Source organism: Amblyraja radiata, chromosome 9 (genome assembly GCF_010909765.2).
Source record: "Amblyraja radiata isolate CabotCenter1 chromosome 9, sAmbRad1.1.pri, whole genome shotgun sequence".
Lineage (NCBI taxonomy): Eukaryota > Metazoa > Chordata > Chondrichthyes > Rajiformes > Rajidae > Amblyraja > Amblyraja radiata.
This window is the reverse complement of record NC_045964.1, coordinates 51109043-51127877: the sequence shown is the minus strand read 5'-3', so window position 1 is coordinate 51127877 and position 18835 is coordinate 51109043. Positions and strand designations below refer to the sequence as shown.

At 37.3% G+C, this 18835-nt stretch overlaps 2 protein-coding genes across 8 annotated transcripts in view; one reads left to right on the top strand and one right to left on the bottom strand.

Moving 5' to 3' along the window:
- Positions 1-8941, top strand: part of eml5 (EMAP like 5) — a 138443-nt gene extending 129502 nt beyond the window's left edge. For all 5 annotated transcript variants that reach the window (XM_033027389.1, XM_033027388.1, XM_033027385.1 and 2 more), the window contains 7 exons: positions 2209-2397; positions 2938-3110; positions 3854-4016; positions 4377-4480; positions 5665-5818; positions 7331-7431; positions 7597-8941. In XM_033027389.1, coding sequence (XP_032883280.1) covers positions 2209-2397; positions 2938-3110; positions 3854-4016; positions 4377-4480; positions 5665-5818; positions 7331-7431; positions 7597-7621 — 909 coding nt within the window. In that variant the 3' untranslated portion in view covers positions 7622-8941. The remainder of the gene's footprint in view (positions 1-2208; positions 2398-2937; positions 3111-3853; positions 4017-4376; positions 4481-5664; positions 5819-7330; positions 7432-7596) is intronic.
- A 1493-nt stretch (positions 8942-10434) lies between these two features.
- Positions 10435-18835, bottom strand: part of zc3h14 (zinc finger CCCH-type containing 14) — a 41867-nt gene continuing 33466 nt past the window's right edge. For 2 of the 3 annotated variants that reach the window (XM_033027382.1, XM_033027381.1), the window contains exons 12-16: positions 16484-16607; positions 14777-14913; positions 11538-11620; positions 11343-11452; positions 10435-10796 (exon numbers count right to left, since the gene is read on the bottom strand). In XM_033027382.1, coding sequence (XP_032883273.1) covers positions 10790-10796; positions 11343-11452; positions 11538-11620; positions 14777-14913; positions 16484-16607 — 461 coding nt within the window. In that variant the 3' untranslated portion in view covers positions 10435-10789. The remainder of the gene's footprint in view (positions 10797-11342; positions 11453-11537; positions 11621-14776; positions 14914-16483; positions 16608-18835) is intronic. The other variant, XM_033027383.1, reaches the window with a different exon arrangement.

Below are 18835 nucleotides of genomic sequence, written 5' to 3'. Positions count from 1 at the left end.
TCAGGAGGTGCAACTCCATAGCTAATAAAATCATAGGAGACCCCTTCCACCCATGCAACGGACTGTTCCAGCTGCTACGATCAGGCAAACGCCTCCGCTGTCGTGCTGTGAGAACGGAGAGGTTGAGAAGGAGTTTATTCCCAGAGGCCATAAACTCCTATCTCACCAGGGACTAACTTTTACTGTACCACTCTACTGCTTTTTATTTATTTATTTTTTTTAAAAGTGTTTTTTTTCCCTTTTTCCTTCCGCTCACAATATTTAATGTAAAATAATATGTGATTCTGTTCCATTCTATTTGTAGTTTGTTTGGTTGTTTGTTTGTCTTTTTGCACAAAGTCCGCGAGCATTGCCACTTTTCATTTCACTGCACATCTCGTATGTGTATGTGACGAATAAACTTGACTTGACTTTGTTCAAGTAATGAACCAAAACAAACATCATTATTCAGTCAGATCTATGTGATTTTAGAGCAAGGGTTTCCAACCTGGGGTAAATTTTGCCTACCCAGGGGGTAAATTTGTTGATTCTGGATTTGTACATTTTTTTTTTTTAATCACTGACCGTTTTTGTTTCTGGTATGCCGGTATCTGTACATCATTAGTTGTTCATAAATAAGTGAAATAACATTGTTATGTGCTATTAAAGTTGCCAGGTGTAAACGGGACAAAAAAGGTTGTGAACTCCTGTTTTGGAGTCTATATGATTTGACTCTTTTCATTACTGACTGGGGAAGGGCAGAGATGTTGAATGAGGAACTTTCTACCTGGGAGTAGGGATTAGTGTTTAGTTTTTGAATGAGCGCAGGTGGCTTCAGGTAAGTGGGATGTGGGGGACTTAGCCTCTGAGTAGATGAGATGTGCTACTACTCACAGGAAGTAGGAGTTGGCCCCAAATTCATTCGTAATGTAAATGATGCCATGAATTGGACATGAACACAAGGAAGAAGCAGGTCAAGGATTGGTGGAGGCGAGGGGAAGGATTGCACAAATAGCCATGTTTTGTCTACAAGAAGAGGATGACGGGTGAAATCAGACTTTAATAAAGAGGCAAACATCAGGTTTGGCTTTAGGATAGGATGGATATTGGAGGTGGTTTTACATTTCAAATCAGTCTAGACCCATGTTGAAGGGTATGTGTTCCTATGTAACCGTGTTAACTGTACTGCCAGAAAAGATGAGAGTGATGATAATTGCAGGAATACCATAAACACCTAACCACAATTAGGATCTGCTTGGGTGTGAAATAAAAAAAACTGATCTGCTGAATCCAATGCTACACATGCAATGCTATCGATGAAGAGAATAAAACCTTTGTGCTAATTGTTAGTAAATCATTCTACTTGAATTGAGTGATCTGATGCAGTCAGGTTCAGTCAGTCTCTAAGTTGCACGCCGCCTTGGATTGGACATATTGTCATTCCTCCTCCTTCAATGGATCAATGCCCTCAATTTCCCAACATAACATTATATCAAGGGGAACCTTCATCACAAGGATTACAGAATCCATAAGCACCTTTTAAGGATGGCTGGAAATAGTCATAAAGCACAGAAAAGTTACATCTCAATGCCCCATCCAAGCTAGTCCCATTTGCCTGCTTTGGTGCTTATCTCTCAAAACATTTCCCATCCATGTGTCTTTTAAATGGTGTTATAGTATCTGCTGAATTACCTCCTCTGGCAGTTCATTCCAAATACCCACCCCTCTCTGAATGGAAAAGTTGCCCATCTGGTTCATATTAAATCTTGCGCTTCTCACTTTCAACCTGTGTCCTCTGGTTCTTGATTCCCCTACTCTGGGTAAAGGACTCTCTGCATTCACCTTATCTATTTCCCGTATGATATTATGCACCTCTATAAGATCACCCTCAGCCTCCAAGGACTAAAATCCTCGCCTGCCCAACCTCTCCCCCAAATAGTTGATAATCTTGCCAAAATTAGCAGTATATTGAGGCTCACATTTACAATGGCAGCAAAGTAGGGTAGAATTTATCCTATTTTTTTTTTACTTAAGAAAATGGTACTTTTATACTGAAGAAGACAACCGGTAGTTAACAACTTTGGATTTATTCTGTTAATCAATATTTTAGTTTTATTGTTATCCACTGCTCAACAAAAGTAAAGTTTAAGTTATGATTAGGCACGTAGTCACTGCAAATCAACTGAATGATAGGTGGTGACAATTTTTTGAAGTTTCTTTTATTAACAGGGAAAAATTTTGGTTGGAACGAGAAATGCAGAGATCATTGAGGTTGGTGAGAAGAATGCTGCATGCAACATTTTAATTAATAATCACATGGATGGACCAATCAGGGGTCTTTCAACTCATCCCGTCAAAGATTTATTTCTGTCTGCAGCTGAAGATGGGACTGTTAGATTATGGGACATTACTGAAAAGGCAAGTGAATCATTTAAAATTAGGGGCTTTAAAAATATTTTATTCATCATTTAGTTGTATGGGATACTGTAATCCTGCATCATCAAATTATCACCTTACAGGAGTCAGAAATCAATGATGTGTTTTACCCTAAGCTTTAATTGCAAGTCAAGGCATCATTTTCTGGCATTATCTACAAAGATATACCAGGAACCTTGGTCACACTACAAACTGTTTATTAATGGTTGTTTGAATTTTTTATTATCCATTGAAAATATTTTACATCCAGTCAAAAAGATTTCAAAAAAGAGCAGATAATTTAGCTGGTGTCAGATTGGGTGGGATGAGATGTCCTCTGAAAGACTAGCAACTAAAAACATCCCTTTTGGTGCAAACTGTCTGTCAGTTATTTAATAATTACTAGGATCTAACAGAAAACTGCTCTCTCTCTCTCTCTACAGAAAAGATTTGTATGTATTAGGTTACACTAGCAGTAAATAATTAAGCCACATTAATATGCATTTTAAGCCCTAAATTGTCCACATTTTAATTGTGTAACAGAAGATGCTGAATAAAGTAAACTTGGGTCATCCTGCTCAAACAGTTGCTTACAGCCCCGAGGGAGAAATGGTAGCCATTGGCATGAAAAATGGCGAGTTCATTATCCTTGTGGTAACATCATTAACAATCTGGGGCAAGAAACGAGACAGAAGATCTTCCATTCAAGATATCAAGTAAGCAAATAAAGATACTCTGTGAATATTGATCATTCCAAGTTGAAATTTTCAAGTTAAGACTAAGAAATAATTGTATTGAGTCAATGCATTTCATGACCTCCAGACGTTCCTAAACATTGTTGCAATATTAGAATGAAAGGATTTAATACTACAGTAAACTCCGATCATCCAGCACCCAAAGGATTTAGCTGCCAGATTGGAAGAACTACTGGATATTACTCCTATTAAAGCATCAACACAATTCCATCTTGTTTTTAATGTTACACGGTGGTATGATAATGTTTCCAATGACAGTGGGAACAGAGCGGGTTTAGTGTGTGGGACCCTACGCCAATCATCGTAATTTCCAATTTTGGATAACAAATTATTGCTGTTTTACTGTACTCTGAAAATACATTTGAATAGTTTTTATTCATCTGAATTTTATGAAAATTGTGTATTCATGATTTTGTTTAGAAGGTGGTCACTGAGTATACAGTATTTATAACAATGGTATTTTGGAATGGTTACATTATTATGAGAGTTACTACATGTGAGAAATGTTACAGTGCCATACCAGACGCATTTATCCTTTGGAATTGCATGTGGATACTGCTGTCCCTGCATAATGATGAACTGGTCATCCAGAAATTTGATATGTTTTTAAATATTTTAAATGAGTTATCTCAAACAATTGGGGCAATGTTTATCTGCACTATTTCTTTATGAATGTATTTTGATGACTGACATCTTTTGTTTAGGTTCAGCCCAAACTCTCAATTTTTGGCTGTGGGGACATGTGAAAATGCCATAGACTTTTATGACCTAAGATTTGGACCATCTCTAAATCGAATTAGTTATTGCAAAGATATTGGCAGCTTTGTTATCCAAATTGACTTTTCAGCAGACAACAATTATATCCAGGTATGAATTATAATCGATACGTTTGACCAATAATGCATTATAACATGCTGAAATCCTGCAAACCAGTATATTCTGCCGAATTTAAAACATTTTTTTAAAGAAACTTAAAATAGATGGTGTGTTTGTAATCAAGTTAAACTTTACCTTGCATTATTTTAAATGCTATTTATGAAACAATCTTTAAAAATTGAAATCTTTTAAGAATCCTAAATGGGATTTCCCTAAATATATAAACTGGATTACCTTTATTTTTCCAGAGCATGTATGGAGTAGTCTTGTCATAGTTAGCATGCTGTTATAATAATTCAATTATAAAAGCTAATTTGTTGTGAACCAAGATCCCAAATATTAATTTCCCAGGTTTCAACTGGATCTTATAAACGATTGGTGTACGAGGTGCCTTTGGGAAAACAAGTTACGGAGCAATCTCGGATTGACAGAATAACTTGGGCTACTTGGACCAGGTGATTTTTTTTTTTCCTTATTTATTTGATCCAAGTGGTACATTTGTGTTTTAAGATTTAAGTCTATTTGACAAGGCCAGTTTCAGCTCCTACATCATCAATATTTTACACAAGATGAGCCTTTACATTATCAATTTCAAGTAATACACACAGAAAAGTCTATTTGCTGTTAAAGTTCCAGTATCCCCACAACTCTATCATCACATCATTCTACTCTGAATAAAATTCTTGATTATTTTTTTAATGTATTTTCCAGTCTCCCATTCCACTTTCTAAATGCAATCTACAGTAATAATCTATGCATAAATGGTTCTAAAATCTATACCATTTAATAATTATCTCAAACACGCTCCATTTACAAGCTGTACAAGTTCCTTGCTACCACGACATTGCTGCTCTTTTCACATTCTTTAAATTCCTATCTGTCATTGCTAAACCATGCTTTTCTCGTGGTGTAGGAGTATAAATAAAGTGCATGTTCAGTGATTTAATAAAGATTTGCACTCCACTTTTAAGAGAAAAGATACTAGTTTTAATTGTTTCGCTGGAGTGAACATATAATGTGACCTGCCTCATTGCTTATTAGATGGGTGTGAGTTTCAAATGACTGTGCCCACCTTTGGGCATTTTAAAGAGGCCCTTCAATTAAGATGGCTTATTATCGGTGCAACCCATTTGCAGTTTAAACAATAAAAAATATGCATTTTAATAGTTGACTGAATTAAAAATATGTTTTTTAAGTCACACCAAGATCATTGGGTCACAACTTGATCTAAGAAAATTGAAATAAAAAATGAATTATAGGCACAAATTGTAATTTTATTGGGAATCAGGGCTTCTTTGGAGTGGATATTGCACGAAACAGGAGGAAAGGTCTAGTCAGAAATTAAAAAAAAGAAGTGCAGGAGCTTGACCGCCCCGGCGCGGAGGGCCCGACTGCCGCCGTCAAGATCGTCCCGTCAAGCTCGAGGCCCCCAACAGGGAGAACAATGAAAGGAAGAGATTGAACTTTTTTTTACCTTCGATCACAGTGAGGAATGTGGAGGATGTTTATGTTAAATGTATTTTGTGTGTTCTGTTGCTTTTTATTAGTATGACTGTATGGCAGATCAAATTCCTCGTATGTTGCAAAACATACTTGGCTAATAAAGTGTGATTGTGATTACAAGCTTTCATTGTTGCAGTATTCTAGGTGATGAAGTCATTGGAATTTGGTCTCGAAATCTTGATAAAGCTGATGTGAATTGTGCCTGTGTGTCTCACTCCGGACTCAACATTGTAACAGGAGATGACTTTGGCATGGTGAAACTCTTTGACTTTCCCTGCACAGAGAAATTTGTAAGTTTCTTCCTACTTGCTCATATGGCAGAATTGCACCACAGATCCTTCATTTGATAATTGTTTACATTTTAGAATGTTTCCCGTAAAGTTTTGGCTAAGGCATCAGGAATAATTAATCTCTCAAATCAACACAAGTTTAAAAAAAAAAAAAGATTTTGTTCAGTGTAAACACTTGCTGTGGTAGTGACATTATTAGTACACTCATGGTAGTGACATTAATTAAAGTAACAGTTGCTTTATTGAGAATCAAAGTTGTTATATAAATGCAAGTTTATTTTTTCTTACTCTGGTTGGTCATCTGCTATGGTTATTCCAAATTGCATGTGTTTTCATTCTCCTATCTACAAAATTTTTCAAACTTTTCTTTCCCCATCCCTTCCAAGTTCAGGGAGCTCAGATCTACAAATGAGCCACCTACTGGCTCTCTTTAATGCTTTTCATTTTGCCATCAAACCCAACCTCATTCTAAGATTTCACTTTCTTTGCTCGGAAGCTAGGCCCATTTCCAAATTCAATTTTTCTAACCTGAATGCATATTCATCCTCACCATAACTGTATTTGAACCTACCAAGATCCAATCACTCACACATGCTCACTTTAATTAAACAATCTACCTATTTCACCAAGTTAAAAAGCCTTTTCTGACAGCCATCTTGGGCAGTTCCATGCATGGTTTCCCTATTTAATGCCATGGAAATATCCAAAGCACTGGTTGTTCTTTCCACCTATATCATTATCCTTCAACAAATCTTGGCTCTCATGCTGTACATGCAACTGCTACTGATTACATTTCCATCTGTGCCTACATACTGTACTTAAGCCTACCTCACCACCATCCTTTTCATTCCCTACTGTATGTCAATTGTCTATAATCAACAACTGCCTTGAATTGGTTTATCTAATCTCTCGTACAGATTCTACTGCCTGCCAATGTTTAAAGCAAAATAATTTTTTTACTTTATTACAAAAAGTATCCCTTCAACATTAAAACACCACCAGTCGAGAAATTCAAAATTTGCTGCACCATATTTAAAACATTGACCTCATAAAAGACTGTTTTAAATGTGTGTTTGTGTCGGGGAATGGGTAGTAGTAAATTTATTTTGTCACCAACTCCATTTTGGCCTCCACAGAGGGGAGTGGAGGCCAAATCACTGGATGGATTTAAGAGAGTTAGATAGAGCTCTAGGGGCTAGTGGTATCAAGGGATATGGGGAGAAGGCAGGCATGGGTTATTGATTGGGGACGATCAGCCATGATCACAATGAATGGCGGTGCTGGCTCGAAGGGCCGAATGGCCTCCTCCTGCACCTATTTTCTATATCCACAGCCCCAATTGCATAATTTCCCACAAACTTTACCACCCAAGCTGCTTGTACAACATGTACAACGTAACCTTTTCATCAAAAATACATAATCTGACTCAACTTGTTTGCTTCTTTTGGGGACTTTCGGACTTGTTCTTATATTAATGATTACATTTATCACAGCTTTTATTTTTACACACAGGCAAAACACAAAAAGTATTTGGGTCACTCTACCCAGATCACCAACATAAAGTTCACAAGTGGAGACAGATACGTTGTCAGTGCTGGAGGACAAGATTGTAGGTATGATTGTCAAATTTTATGACTACAGAGTTGACTTTTATTCTTAGCATATTGGCAATAAACAAAACAAAACTTTAATTTCCACTTGTTTAAGCAGCAAAATTACACTCCTATAATTTACAATTCATTAAACAACATTTTCTTTTCTCTCCCCTCTGATTCAAGTTTGTTTGTCTGGAAGTGTTTATGAAAATAGCAATTAATCAAAAGAAAGCAAATGGCCATGAAGCAGAACCTGAATCGAGCAGAGTCGCGAAGCTCAGTTTAATGAGAAAAAATACAAAGAGCTCAAGATTTTAAAATAACAAGGCAGCTAACACTATCTGCAAGCTAAATTGGGAAGGCATTTTGGTAAATGCTTAAACTATTTTTGTTTTAAGGCATTTTACCAGATTTTCTACTGCACAGCCATATGTATATTAATTGATGCAGTTGAAACAGTGTTCAAATCACATTCTTGAATTTTAGGCATAGCTTGTGTTCTAACTTTAATGTTGACTTACAAATTACTTTGACCATTTTACATCTATGGTCCTGTTAAGGACAGAATTTCTAAACAATCATGTGGCAATGCCATGAAAATGGTTAATTGAGTTCTATCAATATACTAAAAAGTAAATATTGTAAGTACACTGCTAAATGTAACACAAACTTAATATCTTCAATCTTGTGCTGTAGCTGATTTGGTAAGCAGCCTTAGGACATTTATAGTAAACAGTTGCTTTTACTTTTTTTTTAAATGCTGGTGAGTGTTCTCAATAAAACTATGTAATATCTGATGGCCTTCATCTTGAATGTACCTAACCATTTAAATTGAAAAGCTGAAGCAAGCATGCCAAAGCATACAATGCACTATTGTACCAATCACTGTGGCTACTTGAACAATTACATCTGGTTCAGTGTAATAAGTTTAATTTTAAACTTGTATCTTTTGACTTTAAGTGTCAAATTTGTGATTCTGCATATTATCATTTTTTTCATTTATGTACACAAAAATAAAATGTTACTTTTTGAAGTATATATAGTAAATGTGTAATACTTTGACTTACACCCTGGGTTGATATACAATTTACATTTGTTTTTCAATGTAATCAAATCACTAAATACTAATTTGTTTAATTTACATAAGTCAAACGATGTCTGTAAATGTAACGTAAATTAAATATTAAACAAAATTAAATACATGTAATTAATTTAAACTCAAAATATTTTATTTGATCATGATTGGAGTCCGTACAAAAGGATTTAAGTCTGTCAAATTTTAGCAATTATAATGAAAGGAATCACCTTCGCTCCTGTACTTATACTGGTGCTTTGAAAAGATTTACCGTGACATATGCATAACTTACCAATGCACTAAGCTGCATTATTATAACTTGAATACTTTGTACTATGTAGTCTGCAAACAGCAATATTTCTCATTTATTGTTATAAAGGGCCTGTCCGATTTAGGCAATTTTCAGGCGACTAGGTTGTCGCCTGTATGGCCGTGAGTAGTTTCCAAAGAGTCGTAGCGTCTTTCTGTTCACCGCTGGATTTTCAACATGTTGAAACATTTTCTGCGACAGTGGGTTTGACGCCAATGAGCATAGCTTGACTTCTCCTGACGTAGCGGCTGTCGTAATTGTCGCTGGTGCTGACCTTTTTTTGTTGTTGTTAAAGTAATGATTCTATTTCTATTTTATGTTGAAGGGGGGGGGGTCCAGTTGCCAGTTTTTAGGCGACCTATGAAAGTCGCCTAAAAATAGCCTAAGTGGGACAGGCCCTTAACACTTCTACTTATTCAACACTAATGATAAATTCAGTTACTTAAAATCGAAATAAACTGCGTGTGATTTTGTTTTGAAAAACTAATTGAGATTAATTACATTCTGGTATTAGACTAACACAAAAACTCACCCTCATCTTGGATTACTGTAGAATGATGTGTTGGAATAACAGAGATGGAAAAACTTAATTCCTTGAGATGTATGTTAGTTGATACTGGATTATGCTTAGAAAAACTAAAAGCTATGCTCACACAATGTAAATCTGAAATGTAACATGCACAAAAATACTTAACACAGTAGTTGGGTGTCTCTGAGCCATTGACAAGATACATTTAATCTTTGAGCAATGTACTGTTGGGTGACAACCTGATTTATGCAAATAATAAATTATATATCCCAATTTTGTAGTTTATAGGGAGAACTTTCAAATAAACTATGCAATCCCTCGAGAATGATTTACACTACTACTAACCACAAAGTAATTAATTCTAAAAATCAAGATTCCATGTACCTGTACTATGCCAAAAAACAAACTGTGTATTCCTTCACAATAAAACAACCAATATTTCCACGCCTTCAAATGTATTTTCATTTAAAACTCAAACTTGCTCCACAAACTTTGCAAATACATTTACTGTTTGTTTTTGAAGCATCAAAATTGAACATCTTTAGAAAAGGAATTGAAAATCCAATGAAAGTAAATATCAAGCATTACATTTTATTCAACTGATCTTTGTTTTAGTGTTTCCCAAAAGTTCTACAGCTAATTCTCATGGGGCAAAGGAGAGAGTATGCTTTGCACACCTGGTTTTAATTTCCCCATGTAAAGTACAACTCCTGGGGCAATGCTGTTTTTTCACAGGAGGGTAAATAGTAGAAAGCAGCAGAATATATATGCAAGTTTAAGAAGGAACTGCAGCTGCTGGAAAATCGAAGGTAGACAAAAATGCTGGAGAAACTCAGCGGGTGAGGCGGCATTTATGGAGCGAAGGAAATATTCAACGTTTCGGGACGAGACCCTTCTCTTCAGACTGCAGTCTGAAGAAGGGTCTCGACCCGAAACGTTGCCTATTTCCTTCGCTCCATAGATGCTGCCTCACCCGCTGAGTTTCTCCAGAATATACACGCATGTAAAATTGTGGTAAGGATATAAAACACTTAGATTACAAACAATATGGTCATGAGAAAATAATCTGAAGGAGAGCCAGTGCAAAAGAACAAAACCAGTAACTGATTCATGAAACAAACTTAATTCTTTTACTATAAACCCATCCTCAACAGAAGTGGTCTTACATCAATATGATGTTCTTTGAAATTTTCCATTGAATTCAAGATACTGTCTCTAACAGCACAAAATACAAGTCACACAATGCACCTTACAAAAGATGTAAGATATTGAGAAATGACGTCAATATCCAAATTATATGCCAAAAAAATTAGTTGGTTCATGTTGGGGAGAAAATTACTTTAAAAATATTGGATACTCAATGTTAAAGAAAATTGGAAGAGGGAAAATACAAATTTGTAAAATGCTACATTAAACAGTTGCAATCCTTTATCCACAGTAGATTCTGCACGATCCAAACTGATCATTCACTGAAAAAGAAAGTAAAGATGTCTAAGATTTTATTAGTAGTATTAATAATCCTATAAAATTGACATTTAAATTGTGATTAAGCACAGATGACAGAGGAAAATTAACCTTTAATATTTACAAATTAATCTCAAAATTGACTAAAGTTATTATCTTGCAATACCTATACAATCTATATACTTTTAAAACTCTGTGTGTGTGGGTGTACGGCATTTTGCCTTTGCAACGAATCTCCTCGAAAACCAAACGCAAAAACGCGGAGATTTTTACAATTTCGGTAGGGATTTATCTTATGAGTTCAGAAATCCACTCCTTGGTCAATTATTTCCCCAGATTTTGAAAAATATTGATCACAAAACTCACTAAAAAATATATAATCGCCGCTTGAGCTGCTGACGTCACAATGCCCACATTCCCACCAAACGAGGCCCACCTGTCTCCAGGCCCCGCCGCTGTAGACTAAAGCCCCCCTCCCCGCAACCGCACGTTGGGGGAACAGACCCAACGGGTCTGCACTTGGTCTAGTCACCTATACAATCAACAATTACCTGTTTTGTTGAGATCTGGTCCATTTTAGTGCATGGCGTGGAGGTAATGCAATTGTAGGATGGTAGAATGTGCAGTCAGCTCTCTTACAGTGTGAACTGAAGCGGCAAGGCTGGGAAAAATGAAGGTGAAAGTCATTACTTGGACAAATGCATCAGTTACAATAAATTCTGAAGATTTCAAACAACGTTGCATACCTTCGGATGGATAAAAGGGCACTCCACCTTTTTGCAATCTGGAAAAAATCGACAGAGAGAACTGCTTACGTTTATCACAGGAGCTGTAAAATAAGTAAGATTTAAGATCAACTGTTCCCGTTTCAAAAATGAGTTAACATCCAAGTAAAATCCAAGTAACATCAAAGCCAGACATAAAAAGCTTTTTTTCCACGAGCAGTAGTCCTACTCAACAGCCAAAAGTCTGTAGCCTTCACATGTTCAAATTATAATGTTTTATTTTTAATTCTCTACTGTATATCGTGTTGTTACTTGCGAACAAAGGACCAAGGCAAATTCCTTGTTTGTATACATACTTGGCTAATAATAAATGGACATTTATTTATTTAAATGTCAGTGATTTTCCCCACTACTACTCTACATATCAATTTTTTTGCTGTTACTCAAACTTTGTCAAGTTTTCCCTATACAAATTCACATTGCCTAAAACTATAATACACACAACCTATGTAAACCAGAGGTGGCAGCATCACACTACCCCAGCCCACTGAGGGGGCAAAGTGGCAAGAGGTGTGGCAGCCCAGTTTCTATCAGGATACCTATAAATTCTGTGGAAGATATTTTCATTCTTATGCACACACAATAATAGATATGGTGATTTGAATTACACTTGCACCTCATGATTGAATTATACCATATTTTCTCACACAACTACACTTGCAGACCAAAAATGGTCCCTTTGGTAGATTTGGGCAGGTGATCATAAATATACTCCACCATCTCAAACACTAGAGCTGGCTGGTTGGTAGTCTATAGGAGATGCCAAATTCAGATTAGAGCCTACTTCTAATATGCCAATCAGGTTTTAATCACACAAGGGACTAATTTTAGAAAGTGGCACAAGGTGCTGAATAGCCTCATTACGTTCCAATCTTGAGGTACAAAATGGCCAAGATACAAATCAGGCATTTTCCATCTTTTGATATCCGTTGCAATCATCTTTACAGTAGCCCTTAATTTTCACGTTGCCAAAACTTGTTACTTTCTCTTTCTATAGTGTGGAATACTGTGGTAAGGAAGAATAGCATATGCCTTATACATTTTACCTTTATTTATTGGGAGCCACAAAAAAAGTAGAAGATCATGCAGATGCTAGTCTTTCAGGTTTTATGGGACAGAGAGGAAAAGGGAGTTGTTTAAAGAAACACAGTATAACCAAGACAAAACTACATTCCAAACAGAATCTATCTATAATAATAATAATAAATTTTATTTATGATTATGATTATCCACCCCAATATCATGTGCCCTACTTTTGCCCAATCTCCTATGTGCAGAGCTATCAAGTTTTGTCAGAGCATTTCAGTATTCTAGTACCTGAAAATCAGTATTTTTACACGGTGCCATTTTGCTGAAAGAAATGTTATTTTTTATGTGCGGTCATACCCATGTAAGAGTACAAGAATGCATAACTTTGCTACCAATTGACATGTCTTCTGCGCACCTTACTTGACAGTGCATTCATTGCCATCTCTTTGTATACTGCTGTTTGAATGGCTGCTTCTTGCTTTTAGCACCCGATGATGATGTAAAGCCATTTTAGAAGCCTCCCTCTCCCTCCTTCCTCTTTCCCTCTCTCTCTCTCCCCCCCTCCCTCTCTCCCCCCCCCCCCCCCCACCCTCCCTCTCTCCTTCCTTTTTTCCTCCCTCCCTCCCTCCCCGAGCAGTCTGTGACCCATAGCGCTATGTTTAAAGCAAAGATACTCTGGTATCTTTGGTTTAAAGCCCATAGCGCTCCAGCTTGTAGCGCTATATTTAGAACCCATAGAGCTGTAGTTGACAGCTCTTTGTTTAAATTCCACTGCGCTAAACTGACAGCGCTGTTTAAACCTGGTGCGGGACAGGCAGATCAATGCCTACAAAAATAATCATCCAGATCTTGCAATTTAAAATACTAATAGATTTAATCTGCTATAATTTTTAGAGGTACAGTATGACTTTTTTATATCCTTGCATTTTATAAGCAGCAAGATGAAACAGGAAGTCGGGCTGATTTAAAAAAAATCTGTATTTAACAAAGCAAAATCGTACATCCATATTCTTATCACATTTCCGTACAAAATACGTAAAACCCGTACTACTAGGCAGCTCTGTATGTGTCTACCCAACACCATCAGTCTACCCAACACCATTTCCTGCCTAATATGGATTTCCTTCAGTTCCTCCGTCATCCCAGATCCTCTGGCTACTAGTACATCAGGAAGATTGTTTGTGTCCTCCTTACTGAAGATGGATCCAAAGTACCTGTTCCACTCATCTGCCATTTCCTTGTTCCCCATAATAAATTAACCTTTTTCAGTCTTCAAGGGTCCAACTTTGGTCTTAACTATTTTTTTCCTCTTCTACATATGGCAGTATTCAAGTAGTTTATCTAATGGTTGTATTTCATGTGTCAACCAAGACAAGGAGCAACATTTCATCAAGGGGGACATCATAGCCAAGACTGATTGTGGACACATGGGTGAATAGATATGTGCATTGCTTTAAAAAAAATCTCCAGTCCTGAAGATTAACCCAGTTTGTATTGATCAAATGGATGTCTACTTTGCCAGTTGTAAAGGTCTTGATTGATTTGGGTGACCACAACCAATTATAAACGTTGGTACACAAAAAAGCTGGAGAAACTCAGCGGGTGCAGCAGCATCTATGGAGCGAAGGAAATAGGCAACATTTCGGGCCGAAACCCTTCTTCAGACGTTCTTTGATTAACAGCACAAATCTAGCCAAAATCAGCACAATGCAGAGGTGGAATACTGTTACAGAAAGTATTAAAGTTGCAGCAAGTTTGCTCTAGTAAAAATTAAAATGATACAGCTTAAATTGGACATGGCATCTTGGTGCATGCCAATCAATGTAGATTTAAACTGCTCGTGTTTATTTCATCTAATGAACGAGCTGGGTGTTCATGACAAGCTGATGATTATCATCATAACTAAGAACAGATTTATAAAACCAAATTCTAGATTTTCATGAAATTTAAGTTGTGTGATGTTGATTTGAACTCTTATAAGTATTTATATTCAGGATTCTGGCGTACTAGTCTGGTAGTTTCAACTCTCGATGAGAATCTCTTGATTTCAGCAGTTACAGCACCGAAAATGGTTTCAACATTCTACCTCCCTGAAAAATTACCTTTTGGTAACAACCTCAAGTATTGAGATTCAATTCTTCATTCAAGAATCAATATTGTACTATACAAACCTGGCTGTTTTGGCACCACAGCAGTCCGTCTGCTTGCGTGTGTGTATGGACAATCTGGTCTAGTACACTTGGAATCATATTTGCAGTTTGGATGGATAAATAGGCATTTGTCCCCAAATTTACACTTTGGAAAGGTTCTAGGAAAGAGCAAAGATATCACTATAATAAAGACATATCACAATAAACTTTATGCAATGTGTGGAAGTTCAAGTTCATTGAATTTTACAATATAAACAAAAATGCCAATATTCACACAAGCACAATTGCATTGCTTATATATTTCCAACTGACCATTTAATTTGAAACCAAGAAGGCTGTCATCAAAAAAGCCAGATCTTTGCAATAACACCGCTCATATGATTTGCTTACTTAAAGCTTTGTTGGGTTACAAGTTTTCTTCTGGGGAATAAGACATCAGAATTACTACATGAAGCAAGGGGATCAACTCATGGTTTTTGGAATTTGAATTTAGGACACATATGCTAGAAATACCCAAAGGGTCAGGTAACATCAATGGAGAAACATTACATTTAAGACTGATCCGCCTCTTGCAGGTTCCAAAAACACACCAGTGTTAAAGGTTTAGCTAGGCATCATGTTTGGCACAGACATTGTGGGCTGAAGGGCCTGGTCATGTGCTGGACTGTTCTATGTTCTTTAATTTTACAGTGTATTTTCTTAACCGTTGCACAAATATTAAGGTCAGAATTAAAAAGTATTAGAAAAATCAGGCGAAGAACTTAGTTAAGAAGTAAGATTCAATTTTAGGGGTAGTGAACCTTTGGAATACTCTATTCAAGAGGGCTCTGGTGGCCCAGTCACTATTCAGTGAATCAAAAAATATGAGGTTAGGACAGGGAAGTGTTATTAAGATACAAGATTTTATTGAATGGTAGAGCAGGTGTACCTATCCAAAAGCCTCTTAAACATCACTATCGTATGTGCCTCCACAACCACTCCTGGCAGCGTGATTAAGGCCCCCACCACCCTTGGTGTAAACATTTGCCCCACACATCTCCTTTAAACTTTGCCTCTTCTACCTTAAAGTTATATCCACTAGTCGTTGTCATTTCCACCTTGGGAAAAAGGTTTCGACCATCTATCCCATCAATGCCTCTCATAAATCTATATACTGCCCTCAGCCTCTGCTGCTCTGGAGAAAACAATCCAAGTTTGTCAAACCTCTCCTTACAGCTATTACCTGCTAATCCAGGCAACATTCTGTTAAACTCTTTTGTACCCTTTCCAAAGCCTCCACATCTTTATTGTATTGGAGCGAGCAATTGTATTGGATACTCATCAGCTAAGGTGCCGTCCTGACCTCCGATCCATCTCAATGGAGACCTTTGAACTATCTTTAATCGGACTTCAATGTTATATCTTGCACTAAATGTGTATCCTATATCTGTGTACCTCGGTACACATGATAATAACAAACTAAACTACTCCAAATGCTGCATCTTGACTTCCTGACTCTTATTCTCAATGCCCCAACCAATGAAAGCAAGCAATATAATCTTTCCTTGCCACTCCATCTGCTTGTGATGCCACTTTCAGGGAACTATGGACCTGGACCCCAAGATGTCCCTGTATATTAATCTGTTAAGAATCTTGCCATTAACTGTATACTTTCCCCATGCATTCGACCTCCCAAAGTGCAACACTTACTTGAATTAATGATAAATGCCTTGGCCTTAAGGTACTCACTTGCATGAAGCTACAGGATGATGGTACATACAATCATCACCATTTTTACAGGCAGGCCAGTACTTGCATCGCTCTAGAAGTTTCTGTCGTTTTGGTTGAAAGCTGCTGTTATCAATCTCTTCTTCTAATATTGGAAAAATAAGATAATTTGATATATTCAATAGAAAAAGGATCGAACACTAGATATGTTCTTTTATACAGGTTAGAATTCTGTCAATTTCCATTCAATAATTTCTGAAGGGCCTGTCCCACTTGGGTAACCTAATCAGCGAGTTCTGGCGAGTTTGCCCTCGACTCATACTCGCAGCATGGTCGACACGAGGTCGTAGGAGGTCTTCATAACTCTCCTTCATGCTCGAGAGTGGTCTCTGCGTACTCGCGGCAGTTTTTCAATATATAAAAAAATGCCCGCGAGTAAAATAAGGTCACCATGGAAAAAATCGATACTTTTTTTACTCATAGGTTTAGTCGTAGTAGGTCGGCATGGTAGTCGTAGGTAATCGAGGGTAGTTGAAGGTAGTCGTAGTCTTCATCATAGTCGAAGGGAGGTCGGAGGTCGTCTTCACTCTCCACTAGTCCAATTTTCCAGAAGTTAGTCATAACTAGTCGAAGCTGGTCTTCAACATAGTCGAAGGCGGTCTTCAACATGTCAATTTTTCAAACTCTTCTAAACTCGCCAATTAGGTCGCCCGTGGGACAGCCCCTTCAGCCAAACATTAAAGGGTCATCAAATAAACAATATTGGTATTGGTTTAACATAAATATATTTTAATGATCCAAAGTGAATTCAATTTTAAAAAGTTAACACAAGTATTTACTGCCTTTTGTCTTGATTGCCACCTTTCGACTAGTCCCAATCAGTATGTCAGTTCAGAATGAGTAACTGTTAAAGCCCTTTCCCACGGTTCGAGTTCATTCCAAGAGTTCTCCCGAGTTTGCCCTGATTCGAACTCGGAGATTTACGGTAATGGCCACTCATCGGTACTCGGGGCTCTCGTGGACATTTTTCAACATGTTGAAAAATCTTCACGAGTCTTCCCGTGCTTACCTGCCGTTAGCGAGTCTTCCCGAGTGCCTGCCGTTAGCATAACGAGCCACTAAGAGACGTCCCCGAACTCCGACGTACCCGCTATGTTCATTCTCCGTGCTTACCACGAGTTTGAATTTAAAAAAATTCAGGAGAGCTCTTGGAATGAACTCGTACCGTGGGACAGGGCTTTTACATGGAACCAGTGCAGCCAACAAACACCAGTTGTGACTAGACTACAACACACATATGATCTTATACTATTTTGCCTAAACCACAAACAAAGCCACAAGAGCAAAAATAAACTTTGGCTCTTTGCCCATTCCAACAAATGCCAGGATCTCATAAGCCTCTTTTGTCGCCAAGAGTAACAAATAAGCTACTTTTCCATAACCAGTAAGTGGCAAACATAACCCTAAATCCTAGCCATTTTAGCCCTCAATCTGCAACTCGCATTCACTGCTACCTTGTCTTTCATGCTCTCTTAAAACTCAACCTACTGTAAGAGATCTCATTCTGAACAACCACACCCACATCCCCATAAGATCCTACAAACTCTACCATTGCTATTTTACATATGATCATTCCCTCTCCATAACCTCTTCCTTCAGAAGGTGTTTGAATAAATCATCTCTGGCATTCATACCCAATTTTGTCAAAACTCCTTGTTTAATTTACTCCTGCTCAATTTTGATCAGACCACAGGGCTGAAATACACTTCCTCGTCCTTTCTGCAGCATTTGAAATGGATAACCACACCACTCTCCTAGAATGATTGATTTCCATTATCAGAAGTGGGATACCTTACCTTGATTGCACTATTACTTCTCTAATGGGCCAGAACATCTCCAGCAATGTCTTCCTCTATCGCCCTCACCTGCCGATTACATCTCATGGCAGTTCTATGTGGTCACGCTCTTCTAATGTATTAGCAGATTCCATCTCTCTAATGTTTCTCCATTATCTTTACCCAGTTAGTCTACTTTTTCAAAATGTAGCCTCAGTTAAGTCTCCAACTAAATATTGGGAAGATAGAATGCATCACCTTCACATCTGGCACAAGCCCCTTAGCTTTGCCGCTTCTATTTGAGTCTGTTGCCATTGACTCAGAACTAAACCAGAATCCTATTTACCCACAGATAGGATGTTGGTACAACAACTTAAGAAATTTGGCCCACTCCTTCCTTCTTATGTTCATGTATCAGAATCAAAGACTGCTACCCCATTCAGTGATATCATTCATAACCATCTACCTGACTCACTTTCTTGCCAAAGTCCCTTCATTTGTTTACCAATATGCCTTAAATTTACTTGATATAATCAAT